Raw genomic sequence first — 20,099 nt, forward strand, 5'->3', positions numbered from 1 at the left:
AAGCTCAAACCTGTGTAAGCTCTTTTAGAGAGTACTCTCTCAGTGCTGAAGCACGCAGGGGAACAGCCACAGCGACTCAGACAGAGAATAGTGCAGTCTGTCGTGTGCTTCACTGTTTAAAGGCGCCCTCTCACACAGCGCACCCGACCAGCTGTGAAAACAGCCTTTTTGCTCAGTGAACTGGCAAACAAACAAAGAGGAAATCGGCCCCGCTGCAGCACCCTAGAGAGCAGACATAAACCGCTCAGCTCGATGCACCTTCTGCTCATTATATGCTTGTGCCACGATGCTGCGCAGCTGATAGCAAGTATCGCATTGTGATATGCATTGGCTCATTTTAGTTACACTCGAAGTAGATTGGCCTCTCTAGCCAAATTCCAATTCGTCGGTCACTAACCTGACGTCAGGAGTGAGCAACTAAAAGGGAACCACAGGCTCACCATGACAAGACAAGAGAATAGCAGTGTCAAGCTTGGTTTATACTGGCCATGTCCGCACAAGCACGAAAGTTCCTGTGCAAAAAATTATGTAATCACGGTGCGGGCGGGCGGTCGTGTGTGTTGAGAGCATGAGACCGCATTTCACGTGGTGGTGTGCACGGCATTGTTTGTAACCTTGTAAAAAAAAAAAAAAATACTTTCTGCTTGCGAAGATACACAACTTTGAGCCGATTCTGTCCGAGCAGGATCGTTGTCTACCATCAGACACCCAGTTTGTCCAAATTAATGTCTTACATTTACATAAAGTGCCTACAATAGCAGAAATAAGCCTTTTTAATGAAAATAAAGATCCATGATTAAGAAAATATTTAAGAGATTGCTGTTATTAATTAAGTTTTATTAGGGTGACCAATCGTCCTGTTTTCCTAGGACATGTCCTGTTTTCACGTCCTGTCCTGGCCGTCCTGGCTGTTTTTTATAAAGTGATGAAAATGTCCTGGTTTTCATTATTTTTCATTGGGCCATTAAGCCTTTGCCTTTGCACACAAAAAATGAAACCGGCTTCGGCTAAAGCTTGGTTAAAGCTAGGTTTATACTCGATGCGTCCGCACGAGCGCAAAGGTGCGCGCGGCAAAAATGACGTCATTGCGGTGTGGTTAGTCGTGCGCGTTGGGTTCGCAAGACCCCATTTCGCTTGGCGGTGTGCACGGCTTTTTTTGTAACGACGTGCGCGGCTCCGCATCCGAAGATGAACGACTTCGAGCCGAATCTGGCCGAGCTCGAACTTTTTTACAGAGATTAGGTGTCCCTAAAGAACCCGCATATGTCTATGCACGTATCTAACAGTAGTTCCGCATTACATTAATTAATTAGCACGCGAGTTTTATTTATTTTTATACTGTATTCTCCGTGTAAATCCATGCACCGAACCGTGACGCACGTACCGAACGTACATTCAACACGAATACACGTAGGCCTACCGTTCCTCCCCTAATAGGTATCGGATCATAGGTATCGGATATATTTTTTTCTCCCCTCCGATATCCGATCTAGCGTTCTGGGCCAGTATCGGCACGATACCGATGCCGTGGATCGGATCGGGACATCCCTAGTAACCGAGTACGTTCTCTTACGAGAGGTTCTCTCGTATTGCGTAAGTTGCTTACGCTACGGGAACCCTTTGTCAACGCTGTGCGCGCCGAGCATCCAGTGCATGAGTCCCAGGGTAACCGGGGAAAACCACATGCTGGACCAGGTGGCCAGCGGAGAAACGGGCCAGCGCATGTAATAAGCACTTTATATAAGAATAGAGCGGCACTGCCGGTCTATGTGTAAATGTAGACAATGCGGCCAGCAGCGCGGGCCAGCACAGTACATAAGCACATCATAGGGAGAATAGAGCGGTCTCGCCGGTCTATGTATAGAGAGAATAATCTCCAGCGCAACTGAGAGGAGGATAGGAGGCCAGCGGCGCAGGCCAGCACCAGTACACAGGCGCATGACGGGGGAAAAAAGACAGAGTGGCTCAGCCGGTCTGTATACAGAGAAACTATTCCCTTAGTGCCATTTACCAGAAATACTAGCAGTACATGAACGTAGTCTGCACATGAGCGACTGGGCAGAACATGCATATCACTTATACTGACAACAGTTTAGCCTGCAAGGCGGGAACTTCCAGGTTATAAAACCTCACGAATGTAGATGGGGATGCCCAGCCCGCCGCCATACAAATATCGTGAATAGAAATTCCGCTGGACCAAGCCCACGACGAGGCCATGCCTCTAGTGGAATGAGCTCTGATGCCCATAGGGCACTGCAGGTGTTTGGAGGCGTAGGCTGCTGCGATAGCGTCCACTATCCACATGGACAGGCTCTGTTTCGAGGCGGCGAGACCTCTGGTGCGCCCACTAAACGAAACAAAGAGCTGCTCTGAACACCTAAAGGTGGCGGAACGCGTGATGTAAACTCTCAGCGCCCTGACGGGGCATAAGAGGTTATCACTGTCCTCGCTATCGGATGCTGGCAGAGCCGACAGGGAGATGATCTGCGCCCTAAAGGGGGTGCCAATCGCTTTGGGGATGTAACCGTGTCTCGGTTTGAGGATGACTTTGGAGTCATTTGGTCCGAACTCGAGACATGCGGGGCTAACAGATAGCGCGTGTATATCCCCCGCGCATTTTACTGAAGACAGGGCTATCAGAAAAACAGTTTTGAGCGAAAGGTATTTCAAATCAACGGATTCTAGCGGTTCAAAGGAAAAAGCTTTCAGGGCCTCCAGGACCAAAGAAAGATCCCAAATAGGAACCGAGGGGGGCCGCGGGGGATACATCCGTCCGGCTCCTCTAAGGAAACGGATTATGAGCTTGTTCCTTCCTATCGCATGGCCGCGCGTCATCACCGCGAACGCTGCAATAGTCAAGTCAAGTCAAGTCAAGTTTATTTATATAGCGCTTTTCACAATACAGATTGTATCAAAGCAGCTTCACAGTATTAAATTAAAATAATACATCATAATACATACAACAAACAATGTTTGTTTCTAGTGGAAAACGTCCACGTTTGGTAATGCTGATCAATAGTATTGTTGATTGATTCATTAAATTAAATATACCCAAATATCCCTAACTGAGCAAGCCAAAGGCAACAGTGGCAAGGGACCGAAAAACTCCATCAGGTGACCTAATGGAGAAAAAAAAAACCTTGGGAGAGCCCAGGCTCAGTTGGGGGCCAGTTCTCCTCTGGCGTTTATGAACTAGAGGTCGGATTTAACTGTAAAATTTTAAAGTATTATATGAATGCCTGGCTGAAGAGATGCGTCTTTAATCTAGTTTTAAACTGGGAGAGCGAGTCTGAGCAACGAACAGTATCAGGAAGACTATTCCAGAGTTTTGGAGCTAAATATGAAAATGCTCTCCCTCCTTTGGTGGACCTAGATATCCTAGGTATGACCAAAAGCCTTGAATTTAGTGATCTTAAAGAGCGCGATGGATTATAGGGCGATAGAAGATCCATTAAATAGACTGGAGCTAAGCATTTTGGACTAACTGTAGCTTGTTTATTAAGGATGCAGGACAACCGGCTAATAAAGCATTACAGTAATCTAGTCTCGAGGTCATGAATGCATGAACTAACTTTTCTGCATCAGAAACTGATAGCATGTTACGTAGCTTAGCAATGTTTCTAAGGTGGAAAAAGGCTGTGCTTGTAACATATGAAATATGATTTTCAAAAGACAGGTTGCAGTCTAGAATAACACCCAGGTCTTTTACTGTAGAGGATAAAGTAACAGGACATCCTACTATGTTAACCCTCTGGGGACCAATGTGTTTTTGGGGCCCTTGAGATGTTCTGACATGCCTTGACATTTGTGCTTTTTTCAGTTATTTATAAACATGTTAATGGCAAAGGTGTAAATTCACTCTATATAGCACAAACAGGGCTACCATAATATGCCAGCAACATGTATGTAGATGTTTGTATTTTTAAGAGAATAATGTTTATGCGTGGTTATTGGAAAAAATAAAAATGAAAGTTGCTGAAATAAGACCACAAAACACATACTAAATATATGTCCACAAGACTTTTGACTAATGGATGTTGTCGCTTCGAGTTCTGGCTTCAAAATGATCTGAAAATAGTCTTGCTTTATCGTTCACATAAAACAATACATTGATTTAAATTGTGTAAAACAGGTTTTGATTGGAAAGCCAATATGCGAGGGGGACGTGAAGGAGGAGTAGTTTACACCTGAGAATACAATGTCCCACCCACTCTGCATAATGAGCCATTCATTCAGGTGTGACACTGACTGAGCCACAATGCAAGGACAAAAGATATATTTAGAAGAAGACTTATATTGACCATTTAAGATTTTGCATACATCTATCTTGTAAATCTGTTTTGCTATTTTATTAAAAAGGTTACAATTACAACAATAATTACAATTTCAACAATATTTCAAGTGTACTCTTTCTTTGTAAAAAAAAAAAAATGATTATAGGCCTACATTTTATCATATGTATTCATTAGTTTGAATATAGCCAACATTGGAACATCTAACATCTTAGTCTATGACTTTATTTTTGACAAAAATAGTATTATATATATATATATATATATATATATATATATATATATATATTAGGGCTGTCAAAAGATTAATCACGATTAATCCATCCAAAATAAATACACCAAAATAAAAGTATATATCAATACACACACATGCTTGTATTTATATTTAAGAAAAATTTGTAATTTATATATAAAAAAATTATATTTATATATAATATAAATTAGATATAAATATATACAGTATATGTATGCAAATATTTCTTAATTATATACATGCATGTGTGTGTATTTATATATACAAAATTATTATACACAGTACACACACATATATTATGTAAACACAAACTTTTATTTTGGATGGATTAATCGTGATTAATCTTTTGACAGCCCTAATATATATATATATATATATATATATATATATATATAACATATGAGCAGAAATTGCTAAACAAAAGCTTATTTGATGTGGCAGTATATACTACAGTAAAAACTGTACCCAAATCTAGTCAACAAAATGTTGTCTTTCATATTTCGCCTGACTGTAACGTTGTTTTTATGAAATATTAGGGCATATAAATGTTAATTTGCAGTTTAATACGTTGTTTAAAGCAAAGACATTTTAATTCAACATATTTTAGTCGATTTTTACTCATCTCAGTAGGCTATAGCAAAGCATTTTAGTTGATTAAAGCGGTTTATTCTTTCACACACAGACACGCGATTCATATTTAGGCTAAACAGTCTTTACAAATATTTACCCTTCATTCATCTCACAGAAACGCGATTCATATTATAGAAATGCGATTCATCTTTTTGCAGTTTACATAGGCCTACACTAACGTTATTCCATAACGTTATTCCACATTAAAGGGATAGTTCACTTTGAAATTAATTTTTGATATGTTTTAGCTTACCTCAAGGGCATCCAAGATATAGGTGTCTTTGTTTCCGCAGTAGTTTCAATTTTGATATTTTTAGGTCAAACCGTTCTTGTCTGTCAGTCATATAATGCAGGTCTGTGGTCACTGTCTCAAAACTCAAGCACAGAGTCCAAATTAAAACAATTCCCCATCGTCCAAATGAAACAATTCCCCATCATAAGTACACATTGATGGCCTAAGACACGAAACGAGCGGTTTGTGTGAGAAAACGAACAGTATTTATATAGTTTTTAGCTCTTGAAAACAGCACACGTCCAAATGGTCTGACGGCGCGGGCGAGTATAGATGTATACATAGATGTCGCCTTGGCTACGGTTTCGTTCCAATGAACTGCAGTAGCGAAGGCGACATCTAGTGTATACATCTATACCCGCATAGATATATACACTAGATGTCGCTTTGCTACGGTTTCGTTCCAATGAACTGCAGTAGCCAAGGAGGCATCTATGTATACATCTATACTCGCCCGCGCCGTCAGACCATTTGGACGTGTGCTGTTTTCAAGAGCTAAAAACTATATAAATACTGTTCGTTTTCTCACACAAACCGCTCGTTTCGTGTCTTAGGCCATCAATGTGTACTTATGATGGGGAATTGTTTCATTTGGACGATGGGGAATTGTTTTAATTTGGACTCTGTGCTTGTGTTTTGAGACAGTGACCATAGACCTGCATTATATGACTGACAGACAAGAACGGTTTGACCTAAAAATATCAAAATTGAAACTACTGTGGAAACAAAGACACCTACATCTTGGATGCCCTTGAGGTAAGCTAAAACATATCAAAAATTTATTTCAAAGTGAACTATCCCTTTAACACTTGAGAAAAGATAACAGCCTACCTCACTCCTCAGCGCAGTAGCGGTTTTAGGCACGGGCGAACCGGGCAATCGTCCGGGGCGGCATTTTTGGGGGGGCAGCACCGCCGGCACGAGCAGAAAAAAAAAATCTGCGCCGCGAAGCGGGTTTCTATTATCTATCATTCACTGTGTGGGGAATTGGCAAATTTGCGCACCTGGTTGCTGAGAAGATGCCGTGCACAGAAGCTGTTTGTTTGAGAAGGGGAAAGGGGAGGAGGCGCAGAGGCGCGGATGACAGTTCACCTCTGAGTCTCTCCCAAATAGAACGGACAAGAGGGGGGATCCATATAGTTATCGAAGTCAGTCACACCTCGACTTTCTTCTAAATAACGCACATTTCATTCATAATATTATAAATACGGGCCTCTATATTTCCTGCACATTTTTGTTTTTCTGAATGGTCTGAATGGCTAATAAAATTAGGTAATACAAAACGATTACTTGGTCACCACCACCAAGGTGAATTGGTTTAGTCTTGACTTCTGGTCGTGACTCGTGAGCGTGAGTGACAGTTATGGGGGGATCAGGGGATCTGTTGATTGCATAGACAGTGGTTGATTGTCGATGTCGAGTGCCAAATAAGAGATGGACAAGAAAGGTCAAAGCCATTAGGTTCCCAATTTAGAAACGAGCGAAAGATAAAGGTATGCAACTATCTTTTCTCTATATGATTACGGTATCCATGTCATGAATGAAGGGGTAATATTAATTGGTGGGTATAACTTTTATTTGTTAGCCTTTTTGCTATGATTCTTGCTATGCTTAATAATAATTCGTTTTTAACTCAAACACGAGATCTAATTTCACCATAATATTGTTACTACACTGCAAAAATGCTTTTCTTACTTAGTATTTTTGTCTTGTTTCCAGTCCAAATATCAAACATTTCTTATTTTATTAAAGTAGTCAAATTACATAAGATATTAAGTCTTGTTTTCTGGGGAAATAAATAAAAATAAATTCTCGAAAGGGGTCTCGCCCAGGGTGTAATTCAATGTAGAACCGCCACTGCCTCAGCGGGATCTATTGCTCCTCATATCAGCACTGTTCTGAGGAACCTTTTCTCCATAAGGTAGGCTTTATTATGCCTCACTCGCGACGCGCTGTGTTTACAGCTGATGTGGGAGTTTCACAGGTTTGAAATGGTTCTCAGTATTTGCGTTTGAATAGCACGCGCTCTCCGGGGCATGGTCACATTACATTTGAATGAGCTCTAATGAGCTCGATTGGAATCGCTCTCTTTTTATACAGATTACAGAAGCTGAGAATATTTGTTTTTTATATAAATTACTCCATTTAAAAGATGTGATCTCAAGCTTTATGCCTGTGGGTATGTTTGCCTGTTTGACTGAATTTTCGCGGAGTTATAGATCATTTTCGAACGCGTTTCAAATTGGAGTTTACTGACAGAGAGAGTGCAGAAATCGCATCATGTTAATTTTTCTTTATTTGGCAAAAAGCAAAACACTTTATTTTTATTGTGAGTATACAGAAAAAAAATAGAAACTGAACAGGATCGTTTGATGTATAACACGAAAATGAAAGATCAAAATGAACAGAGCATTTAGTGTTTATTTTGCATTGCTAAAAAAAAACGAGCAAAACGCGAGGGTGCGTTTTTGGTCCCCAGAGGGTTAAAGTTGTATTGTGAGAGGTTTTGTGGGCGGTTTTTTGAACCGATAAGTAGTACCTCTGTCTTGTCTGGATTTAATAAAAGAAAATTGCGCGTCATCCAATCTTTTATATCTTTAACACACTCTGTCAATTTGGATAATTTAGCGTTTTCATCTGGCCGTGATGAAATATAGATTTGAGTGTCATCAGCATAACAATGGAAACTAATTCCATGTTTCCTTATAATATTTCCAAGTGGCAGCATATATATTGAGAATAACAGAGGGCCTAACACAGATCCCTGCGCACTCCATAGTTTACTGGAGTTATGATCGATTTTTCTCAATTTAAATTGACAAAATGGTAGCGGTCAGATAGGTATGATCTGAACCAGCTTAATGCTTGTCCTTGAACACCAGTATAATTTTGTAGTCGATCTAAGAGTATTGTGTGATCTATAGTATCGAACACAGCACTAAGATCAAGTAAAACTAGTATTGAGATACAGCCTTGGTCAGAAGCTAAGAGTAAATCATTTGTGATTTTAACGAGCGCAGTTTCAGTGCTATGATGCGATGCGGTCTGAATCCAGACTGAAACTTTTCATAGATGTCATTTTCTTGCAAGAAAGAGTATTTTAGACATAAAAGGAAGATTTGAAATGGGTCTATAATTTGCTAGATTATGTGGGTCTAATTGTGGTTTCTTAATGAGAGGTGTTATAACTGCCAGTTTAAATGTTCTTGGAACATGACCTAAAGATAAAGATGAGTTAATAATATTGAGGAGAGGCTCTTCCACTATAGGTAACACTTCTTTCAGTAGTTTAGTGGGTATAGGATCTAATAAACATGTTTTTGTTTTAGATGAAGTGATACGTTTATTTAACCCTATGGGGTCGACAAACGCACCGGCGCGTTTTGCTGGATTTTCTTCACATTGTAGCACTTTAAACTTAAATTACTCCGTCATTTATGGACATACAGAAAAAATAAATATAAAAAAAGAATCTGTGATATTTCTACTTTTGTATGTGTCCACTTACAATCAAATCAAAACACTGTGCTTTTGTAAAATAAAGAAAATAAACAGGGTGTGCGTTCTGCCTCTCCGTCGCGGTGAACTTTTTTTCTTGAGCACGTCTATAAACTGAAACAAAACTCAGCGAATACTTGTCACACATTTATGAGCCATATACTTTTATAAACATTTAAGTGTGTACTTTTAAATGATCGGATTCAAACTGAAAACAAATATTCTCTGTTTAAGTAATTAGTATAAAACCAACAAGATGTCCAGCTTCTCAAACGCTTCCTAATTACTTTTAATTAGACCACGCCTACTCGCGCAAAAGATATTCACATGCAAATCTCCACATGGAACGCTAACGTGCTCATTACCTCAACAACAAAACACCAAAACACTTCATCAGTCTCTGCTTTTCGTCGAGATTGAAAGACGCGCCGTGAGCTTACATTGGGTTTACCCCCAGAAGAAGAAGAACGCGATTTGAAGACAAGAAAGATGTAAGGTAAGAAATTCTTACATATTAGTTTGTTATTGTTGCATACATTTCACATTGCAGTTGAACTGTTGCTAGATATATGGTGAATATTGTAATATTTAGACCCGTGTTTACTGTTACTGTGTTTGTGGATATCTGCTCAAACGTAGATATGTATATGGTAACCATAATGTTTTATATTTGAGCGCGATCGCGTTTGAATGTATCATATTTTGGATCGCGATCGCGTTTGAATGTATCATATTTTAGAAAAGCAAAACGCTCCAAACGGCTTCATGTTTTTACTGTTATCTCATTTCATATCATCATAACGAATGGAAACATTTGAAGTAACATGATAATCAATATATTTTTCTCTAGCTTAGTTGTTACTGAAATATTTTGGAAGATTTATAGGCTGCTATGGTTATTGTTATTATTTTATGCAGCACTGCGCATAGTCTATGCCTACAAGGCACAACAAACCTGGTGTTCATTTAATTATTGTTGGAAACATTTGTGTGTGTGTGTGTGTGTGTATTCTGTAAATTTTAAAAAGCAATTTTAACCAGAAAAATCTAAAATGTTTTACCAAAATCGTGCAGGCCTTTCTCTTGATATCAGTATGTTCACTTTTTTTTTTTTTTCAGGGCCCAGATGCCACTCCTGCTGACTTCAACATTCACATGAGTCTCTGAACATGAACATGGTAAAGTGAAAATCAAACACCTTGGAAATGAAAGGTATGTACAATGTTTTTAGGAATGGCACAAAGGTCTCTGTCTTTGGATAATTGGTTATCTTTGGATTATGTTGTGTTGTAAATAAATCAAACAATCTAAAAGCCATTCTTTTTTAAATCTCCTCATTCTTTGTGAAAGGTTGCTCAGAATGATAGGGGCCTGATAGCTCCTAATAGGGCAGTTAGAGGAGGGTCTTTGTCTTTCTCAGGTGTGGAAAGCTTACATATTAATGAGCTCCGGCATAAAGCTTTGTGGCACAAAACACGTCATAAAAATTTTAAATCAATATATTGTCTTCTCTGAATGAGCAGTCAGGGTGATTTTCACATCGTTTTAAAGCAAATATTCTAGGCTACGTCATACAATTTTCAAAAGTCTTGTGAAGAAATAATCAGTATGGGTTTCATGACCTTATTTCAGTGAGAATTTTTTTTGTATTTTGACAAACCACGCATAAATGTCATTATCTCAAAACTACAAACTTTTACATACATGAGTGCAATCCTGGATGGGGATGTTCGGCGGCGGCGATTCTGCAGAAAGCAGCTGTCGAGTTTGTTCAGTGCCGGCTCCTTCGGCGGTGACCACTCGAGGCCAAGCTGGTCAACGGCCTTGGTGAGGAGGCGCAGAAGCTTTGCGTCCTCGCCGGCTCGAGTGCGGCCGGATTCCTGGACTGACGAGGAGGCGGTAGACCACACCTCACTGTCAGAGGCCAGGATGGAGCAGCTGTCAGCGGCGGCGTCCTCATCCACCTCATCCGCTTCATCCCCTGACGCGGTGGCGCGGGCGAGAGTCGGCGGTTGTGCGGCCGGGAGGGGGGGCGGAGAGCGAGAGAGAAGCTTGAGGGAAAGGTTCCGGCGAGTTTTTCAGTGCCACCTCGGTCTCCGGTGGTCTCTGGGAGCGGCGCTTCTTTCTGCGCGGCCCGGCAGAGAAAGGGGGAGCGACAGCTTGGTCGAAAACTTAAAGTCGAGCCCGTAGGGTCGACATTGAGAGTTATTCGCACTCAGGGCAGCCGCCCATAGAGAGTGCGGTGGCGGCCAGCTCGCTCAGAGTGTTTCAGTGGATGATGGGTCTCATGGCCTCAGCCTCGACGGTGCTGCACATGCGCCCTTTTCAGCTGTGGCTGAGATGGCGGGTGCCAGCGCGAGCATGGACATCAGGTCTGCTTCGTCTCACAGTGAATCAGACATGTGTAGCAGCTCTGAAACCGTGGATGAGAGCCAGCTGGTACCAGTCCGGCGTGAACCTGGGCATCGCTTAACGAATTAAAGTAGTCTCGACAGATGCTTCCTACACGGGTTGGGGCGCCCTATACGAAGGGAGACCTTCAATGGGTCTGTGGACAGACGCTGAGAAGAGTCTACACAAACTGTCTAGAGATGAAAGCGGTCGAAAATGCCCTTCAGTTCTTCCTCCCCACACTGAGGAACCACCACGTTCTGATCAGAACGGACAACACGTCGGTGGTGTCCTACATAAATCGCCAGGGCGGCCTCAGGTCCCGGAGCCACCTTGCAATAGCAAAACACCTCCTCAAATGGGGCCAGCACAATCTATGCTCGCTGAGAGCGGCGCATGTACCGGCCGTCCTGAACGTGGACCCAGATATGCTATCCAGGGCAAAACTCTCCCCAGGGGAGTGGTCCCTGCACCCTCTGGCGGTGCGAAACATCTGGGACATTTTCGGCAGAGCAGAGGTAGACCTGTTTGCGTCACAAACCAACGCTCGCTGCCCAATGTTCTTTTTTTTTTATTCATTTATTTCAGGCAATGGCACAAAAAAAAAGTACAAGGTAGACAAAATATAGTTAAATCATAGTGCAAAAAAAACAAAACAAAACAAAATATACAATATTCAAATATGATGATCAAATTCTGCCTGAAAGCGAGTGGGAAGAAGACAACTTATTTAATCCCACCCCAATTCCCCCATTTTCAAAAGAAAGAGATGCGCTGGCCCTAAACTGGCCCTGACACCCTCTCTATGCGTTTCCTCCGGTCGCCTTGTTACCACAGGTAATCAAGCGAGTCAGGGAGAGCAAATGCTCGATACTGCTGGTAGCTCCGCTATGGGAGAATCAAGTCTGGTTCCCAGAACTGACGGAACTGGGGAACATAGCTCCATGGCCGATTCTGCTGAGGAAGGACCTGTTGTCCAAGGCCCAGGGCGCAATTTGGCATCCATACCCCGAGCTGTGGGCCCTACATGTGTGGCCGATCAACTTATCACCATTTCACCTCCTGGAGGGAGTGCTGAACACGATCACAGAGGCCAGATCTCCGCCTACTAGACGGCTCTATGCGTCCAAATGGTCAGTGTTCGCTGAATGATGCTCAGCTCATGACTTAAACTCGCTAGATGGTGAGGTTACGGTGGTGCTTTCTTTCCTACAAGAGCTGTTGGATAGCAGGAGACCATTCGAACCATTACACGCGGTGGAGCTAAACTACCTGTCATTCAAAACCGCTTTTCTGCTGGCACTAGCCTCAGTAAAACGGGTGGCCGACGTGCATGCGCTCTCGGTGAGTGCTACGTGCCTGGAATTTGGGCCTAATGACTCTAAGGTCATCCTCAAACCAAGGCACGGTTACGTCCCAAAAGTGCCTGCGACTCCTTTTAGAGCGCAAGCTATTTCCCTCTCGGCCCTCCCTGCGTTTGACAGTGAGGCTGGGGTTAACCTCCTTTGCCCAGTAAGGGCTTTAAGGATTTATGTGGAGTGCTCTACCGCCTTTAGGCAAACAGGGCAACTTTTCGTTTCGTTCGGTGGCCGCGTCAAAGGGCTAGCCGTCTCGAAACAGCCCCTGTCCAGATGAATAGTAGACACTGTTGCGTCAGCTTATTCGTCCAAGGGCCTGGATTGCCCCTTGGGGGTTAGGGCCCACTCGACTAGAGGTATGGCCTCGTTGTGGGCATGGACAAGTGGGGTCTCACTTCATGACATTTGTATGGCAGCAGGCTGGGCCTCGATATCTACATTTGTAAGGTTTTATAACCTGGAAGTACCCGCCTTACAGGCCAGGCTGTTCTCAGTGTGATTATGCCATATTAACATTGTCTACCCAACCCAGTTTGATTAGACTGTTGATATGCTGCAACATCCTGTGGGCTTATGCAGTTGAAGGTGGTCATACTGCCTTAAAGGTCACGTTTTTCGTGTGTTTTTGAAACTTTGATTGTGTTTACAGTGTGCAATATAACATGTGTTCATGTTTCGCGTGTAAAAAACACAGTATTTTTCACACAATTTACTTATCTGTATACCGCTGTTTTCACTGTCCTAAGAATGGGCTGATGACTTCCTTGTTCTATGAAGTCCCTCCTTCAGAAATACGTAACGAGTTCTGATTGTGCCAGCGGTTCCTGTGTTGTGATTCGACAGTAGCTTAGCAGACGTTGCCCGAAAAGGTCATGCCTCTTACCATAACGTGGAGATGCATGCGCTCAGTGCCAAACAAAGGTGATTGGACTCCGGGATGAAAATAACAGCGTCTCGATGACATGGCGACAAACACACTCTACAAACGCAACTCTTCCTCTTCTCCGTGAGAGTGCAACAAGACCACGCCCCCTTTTTTGTGTATTCCTGTGGGCGGAGGTTAGTCAAAAAACTATTCTAGTGACGTCATTAAAGATGGAAGTAGAGGGATGTAGTCCAAACTGGCCGTTCGCTGTAGGCGACTTCTGTTAAATAAAATATCTCGCTTGGCATTGAACTTAGAGCTTTAGAATTTGACAGATATTATTTATACTCTAACAACAACATTACACACTTACTAAAGTTTGAAACATGGGATCACGAAGAACGGGACCTTTAACCCTCTGAGGTCGAAAAACGCGCCGGCGCGTTTTGTTGGATTTTCTTCACATTGTAGCACTTTAAACTTAAATTACTCCGTCATTTATGGTCATACAGAAAAAAGAAATATAAAAAAAGAATCTTCGATATTTCTACTTTTGTATGTGTCTACTTACAATCAAATCAAAACATTGTGCTTTTGTAAAATAAAGAAAATAAACAGGCTGTGCATTCTGCCTCTCCGTCGCGGTGAACTTTTTTTTCTTGAGCACGTCTATAAACTGAAACAAAACACAGCGAATACTTATCACACATTTATCAGCCATATACCTTTATAAACATTTAAGTGTGTACTTTTAAATGATCAGATTCAAACTGAAAACAAATATTCTCTGTTTAAGTAATTTGTATAAAACCAACAAGATGTCCAGCTTCTCAAACGCTTCCTAATTTTTTTTAATTTGACCACGCCCACTCGCGCAAAAGATATTCACATGCAAATCTCCACATGGAACGCGAACGCGCTCATTACCTCAAAAACAAAACACCAAAACACTTCATCAGTCTCTGCTTTTCGTCGAGATTGAAAGACGCGCCGTGAGCTTACATTGGGTTTACCCCCAGAAGAAGAAGAACGCGATTTGAAGACAAGAAAGATGTAAGGTAAGAAATTCTTACATATTAGTTTGTTATTGTTGCATAAATTTCACATTGCAGTTGAACTGTTGCTAGATATAGGTGAATATTATAATATTTAGACCCGTGTTTACTGTTACTGTGTTTGTGGATATCTGCTCAAACGTAGATATGTATATGGTAACCATAATTTTTTATATTTGAGCGCGATCGCGTTTGAATGTATCATATTTTGGATCGTTTGAAAAGCAAAACGCAACAAACGGCTTCATGTTTTTACTATTATCTCATTTCATATCATCATAACGAATGAAAACATTTGAAGTAACATGATAATCAATATATTTTTCTCTAGCTTAGTTGTTACTGAAATCTTTTGGAAGATTTATATGCTGCTATAGGTTATTGTTATTATTTTATGCAGCACTGCGCATAGCCTATGCCTACAAGGCACAACAAACCTGGTGTTCATTATATTATATATTATTGGAAACATTTGTGTGTGTGTGTGTGTGTATTCTGTGAATTTTAAAAGGCAATTTTAACCAGAAAAATCTAAAATGTATTCCCAAAATCGTGCAGGCCTTCCTCTTGATATCATTATGTTCACTTTTTTTTTTCTTTCAGGACCCAGATACCACTGAGTCCTGCTGACTTCAACATTCACATGAGTCTCTGTACATGAACATGGTAAAGTGAAAATCAAACACCTTGGAAATGAAAGGTATGTATGTATGTACAATGTTTTTAGGAATGGCACAAAGGTCTCTTTCTTTGGATGATTGTTTTCAATGAGTGCTTTTTTGTCATTTGTTGTGTATATTTGGATTATGTTGTGTTGTAAATAAATCCAAACAATCTAAAAGCCATTCTTTTTTAAATCTCCTCATTCTTTGTGCAAGGTTGGTCAGAATGGCAATTCTATTATGATAGGGCCATTAGGGAGTGTCTTTGTCTTTCTCAGGTGTGAAAAGACTTACATATTAATGAGGTGATCCGCCCCTCCCGCATAAAGCTTTATCACACAAAACACGTCGTAAAAATTTTAAATCAATATATTGTCTTCTCTGAATGAGCAGTCAGGGTGATTTTCACATAGTTTTAGAGCAAATATTCTAGGCTACGTCATACAATTTTCAAAAGTCTTGTGAAGAAATAATCAGTATGGGTTTCATGACCTTATTTCAGTGAGAATTTTTTTTTGTATTTTCACAAACCACGCATAAATGTCATTATCTCAAACTACAAACTTTTACACACATGCTGCTGATATATTATTGTAGCAGAGTTTGTGCTGAATACAGTGTAATCAGACTTTAGCCATGAAAATGTCACAAGTAACAGAAATAACCACAAATGTCAGAGCATGTCAGAACACCTCCAGGCCCAGAAAACAGCTCAGACCCCAGAGGGTTAACTGTGTACATATATGTGTATGCACCTATCTCATAACACAGAGTCGTCCCGCCCTGTTCTGCCGTTGCGATCACTTCACTTATACATGAGCCCTGGGCTACTGCCCTTGGGACATAAGTGTTGGAAACTTAGCACGCACGGCGCTTTACATAGGGTTCCCGTAGCGTAAGCTAAAGGCAACACGAGAGTACTCTCGTAAGAGAGCGACACTTGATTACTAAAGTAACCTCGGTTCTCTCTAGAGAGGGAACGAGTGTTGCGTAGCCTGCTGCAGCAAATGCGTTTTACATTCTAAAAATTAAGGATAATTTTTTGCTTTAGTATTCTCAAGAAAAGGAGTTTTCCCGTAGCGTAAGATAAACTTACGCAACACTCGTTCCCTCTCTAGAGATAACCGAGGTTACGTTAGTAACCGAGTGTCGTTTTATTCATATGTTCTCATATCCATATATTTTACACGATTCTTTGTATTCTGGTTTTGATGAAGTGTACTAAAATAAACATCGGCTGAATCCGAAATCGCCCCCTAAATCCTCAATCACTATTCCCTAGATTAGTCCACTAATACATTTCACTTGGAGTAAATGAAAACGAGTGAGTGAATTCGGACAGCCGTTGAGTGTAGGAGTCAGCGGAGACAGAGCCAGGCAAAAGTATAAACAAGGCTTCAGAGTTCTCTCATCAAAGCCAAGAATAAACAGACCAAAGTGACAGAACACTGACACTGTTTAAATGCTAAATGAACAACAATATTATCAAGTGATGCAAACCAATTTTTTGTTGTTGTTGTTGAAATTTTCAGTTATGTGATTTACAGTATGTAATTCATTGACTGTGAGGAGACTAGAAGACTAGATTTTTTTCCATTTTGCATTTTCAACATATTAGGTATATGAATACGACTGAATAGGTGCATATAAAAAATATATATATATTATATTATTTATAGATATAGATATATATATAAATTATTTGCAAACACTAACAAAAAAACATATTTTTTTACTGCTCTTTTTAACTTTTTGTTTTCCCCTATTTTAAATATTTTATTTATTTATTTTAACCTCCAACCGAACTGCTGAGACCATCACATTGTTCAAGAAGCAGCTGAAGACACACTTAACCGCAAGTACCAAACCACTCACTCCTAAACCAATACACTTACACACTCCTTCACACTCACGGTATATTGTTTAAGCAAGATGATCAATGTTGCTATCAATGTTGCTACCAACAGGACACCCAGACCAATAATCATCCATTTTCTAATGTGGACGGCCCGTGACGAAGTAAGGGAACAATCAATGGAGGCGAGAGTCTGCAAAAAGAGGAAGATTCAGTTCAAGCAACACTTCTCGAGGAAAGATCGCAAAGCTTGTGATAAGTTGCGGCTCAAATTGCAAGAAGCCAAATGATTCTAATAATTTTTTACACTCACTTTTCTCTGCTCTGAGCGCGTGATCTCTTGAATCTTCTTAATTCTGTCCTGGATCATCTACATACAGAGAAAAACACAGACACATTTATCACTGAATATAGCGTTCGATCTTCTGAAAACACAATTTGTTTTCTTCTTATTTGAGATGTCTTTTATGTCTTTTAGTCCATGTCTGTCAGCTTTGAAGGTAACATCTTGAATTCTCAAAGATTTACAAAATTAACGTTTACCTGATTTAGGATGCATTTCACAGTGTGTTTAAAGTGTTTTGTCTGTATTTCTTTACCTTCTCTCGACTCTCCTCCTCTATAGGAACAGTGTTGTGAGTCCTGTGTTCTCCTTCAGTACAGGACAGACAAACACACATCTGGTCATCTGTGCAGAACAGATCCAGAGGTCTCTCGTGTTTCTGGCATATATAATCCTCCAGATTTTCCACAGCATTGATCAGTGTGTGTTTCTTTAGACGTGGGACTCTGCGATGAGGCTCCAGATGAGAGTCACAGTAAGAGCTTTGACACGTCAGGCAGGTCTTCACAGCTTTCTGCTTTCTTTCACCACAGATGTCACAGAACACCTCAGATTCTCCTGGATTGAGCTTCTCCTTAAAGTGTTGCACAACCTCTCTGAGTGTTGTATTAATCTTGAGATCAGGTCTTCTGCTGAATATTTCTTTACAGAGTGGACAGAAGCAGGTCTGTGTGTTCGTCCAGCTCTTGCTCAGGCAGGTTCTGCAGAAGTTGTGTCCACATGGAGTGGTGACTGGATCAGTGAACACTTCCAGACAGATGGAGCACTGAAGCTCCTCATTTAGTGATGGACCACTGGAGGACGCCATGACTGAAAAGATAAGTAATGTCAATAAATTGTCTACATTCCTGAGGAGAGCATTTTGATAATTATATGTACTATAACTAAATAGTTAATTAGGCTGTGGATGTTGCATGTTACCTGTAGAAAAAAACCTGAAGAAGCTAAATACAGAAACTAAACAGAAACTAGGAGCCACAGTACTAGGTACTGTATAATTACTAATTACTAATATAATAGGTTTTCACAAAAACATTTTAATACCATCATAAGATTTATAAAATAAAATAAAAAAAAACACAGAAAATGAGTGGAACTGTAATTTTTCAAGCAAATAACTTACTAAATAAACATCTGTAACCACCAAGAGTCATTTCTGTTTAATAGAGTTATGGTTTTCATTGAACTTTGTTTATTCTGTCTGAAGTTCAAATACTTCCTGATTCTGATATGTGACATGAACACAGACTTTAATTTTACAAACGTTCTTGTACTGCATCATGCTATTAAACTAGTGAACTTACATTTCCATCGCTTACCTGTGAGTGAATGTCAGATTTGATTGTTAATTTCAGGGTTTCTGAAAAGAAGTGTTGTTTGAAGAAGCTTCCAGTTCACCTGTTCAGTTTCATTTTCACCGAAGTCTTTACACACATGCAGTGACGTCATATACTGTAGCTCCGCCCATAATCATAAATATTAAACTGTTCCTAATCCATCCATGCTGAGTGAGTAAACAGTGTAAGAAACTTTTAGAATATGTGTAGTTTTATTCAGTTCCTTAATTTTTGAAGAGAACAAATATAAAGTTATCACAGTTTATACAATTGTTATACAAAAGTTTGTTTAAAAAGACACACTAAACATATGATTTAGTGTAATTTGCCTTGATTTCCTGGATCGGTAAAACAATAAAACATTTAAAGGCTTTCGGTTAGCAAAAAATAAATGATGAAGACGTGGTAAAAAAAAAAAGAAGAAGAAGATTGTTAGTTGTTTTTATAATAATAAAATGTGTGCATGATTTGCATACATTTATATTAAGCAATAATAAAATGCTGACCGTTGTCTGGCCACTGCACGAGTGCGCACACACACGTCACGATCCTGAAGCGCGAATCTCAGCCGTCTGTCGTCTGAGGGAAATCTGATTTTACCCGCTGTTAAAACCACTAAAGAAAGAGCTCACTGGAGGTTAAAACATATATCTATAAACATTTCAAATATGCTAACAGTAGCTATAGTGTGTAGTGCTTGCTTGTTGTTTGCTCTGGACGGTGTGTGAGGCTCAGTGTGGATACAGGAGGAGCTGGAAACGATGACTGAGAGCTCTGATACCTCCAGAGATGAAGGGTGTTTTCTGGTCCATATACTGCCAATAGGTGGCGCTAATGCACTATTTATTAGTTTAAGATCCACTGTAAACGAAACGAAGCAGCAGCAGCAGCAGCAGCTCACTTTTGAAAGGAGTTCACACAGTGCTCACAGATTCTGAAGAAACCAGTAGAAGTTTGAGAATAGCATGTTTAAAATGTAAACCTGTTAAATGTAGATAATATATCTGTCCATCCTGGATATTGATAGTTTCATCACAGAAATCTGTCAGCTGAAGAAAGAGAAGGCATCACTGGAGGTAAAGATGGAGACAAACCAGAAACTGAAGGAATCGAGAGGTTTGTACATAATAAAGATTCACTTCATCCTTAAATACCAGAATTACCTGAAACTCTGTGTTTGTTTGTCTTTCCCCGTTTTTTTCTTTCTTTATGCTAATGAACTAATCAAATTGATTCATTGATTCGATTCTCACAATCCAAACATCTTG

The 20,099-nt window shown here is 40.4% G+C and overlaps 1 protein-coding gene across 1 annotated transcript in view; it reads right to left on the reverse strand.

The window, feature by feature from the left end:
• LOC308703395 (uncharacterized protein) overlaps positions 1-18,935 on the reverse strand; it is a 29,285-nt gene extending 10,350 nt beyond the window's left edge. Inside the window, exons 1-4 of the mRNA XM_081386839.1 lie at positions 18,814-18,935; positions 17,751-18,304; positions 17,465-17,521; positions 17,210-17,344 (exon numbers count right to left, since the gene is read on the reverse strand). Of these exons, the coding sequence (XP_081242965.1) occupies positions 17,210-17,344; positions 17,465-17,521; positions 17,751-18,302 (744 nt within the window). The 5' untranslated portion in view covers positions 18,303-18,304; positions 18,814-18,935. The remainder of the gene's footprint in view (positions 1-17,209; positions 17,345-17,464; positions 17,522-17,750; positions 18,305-18,813) is intronic.
• Between the last annotated feature and the right edge of the window lie 1,164 nt (positions 18,936-20,099).

The sequence above is a fragment of the Scardinius erythrophthalmus genome, assembly GCF_964197995.2.
Source record: "Scardinius erythrophthalmus genome assembly, chromosome: 15".
Classification (NCBI taxonomy): Eukaryota; Metazoa; Chordata; class Actinopteri; order Cypriniformes; family Leuciscidae; genus Scardinius; species Scardinius erythrophthalmus.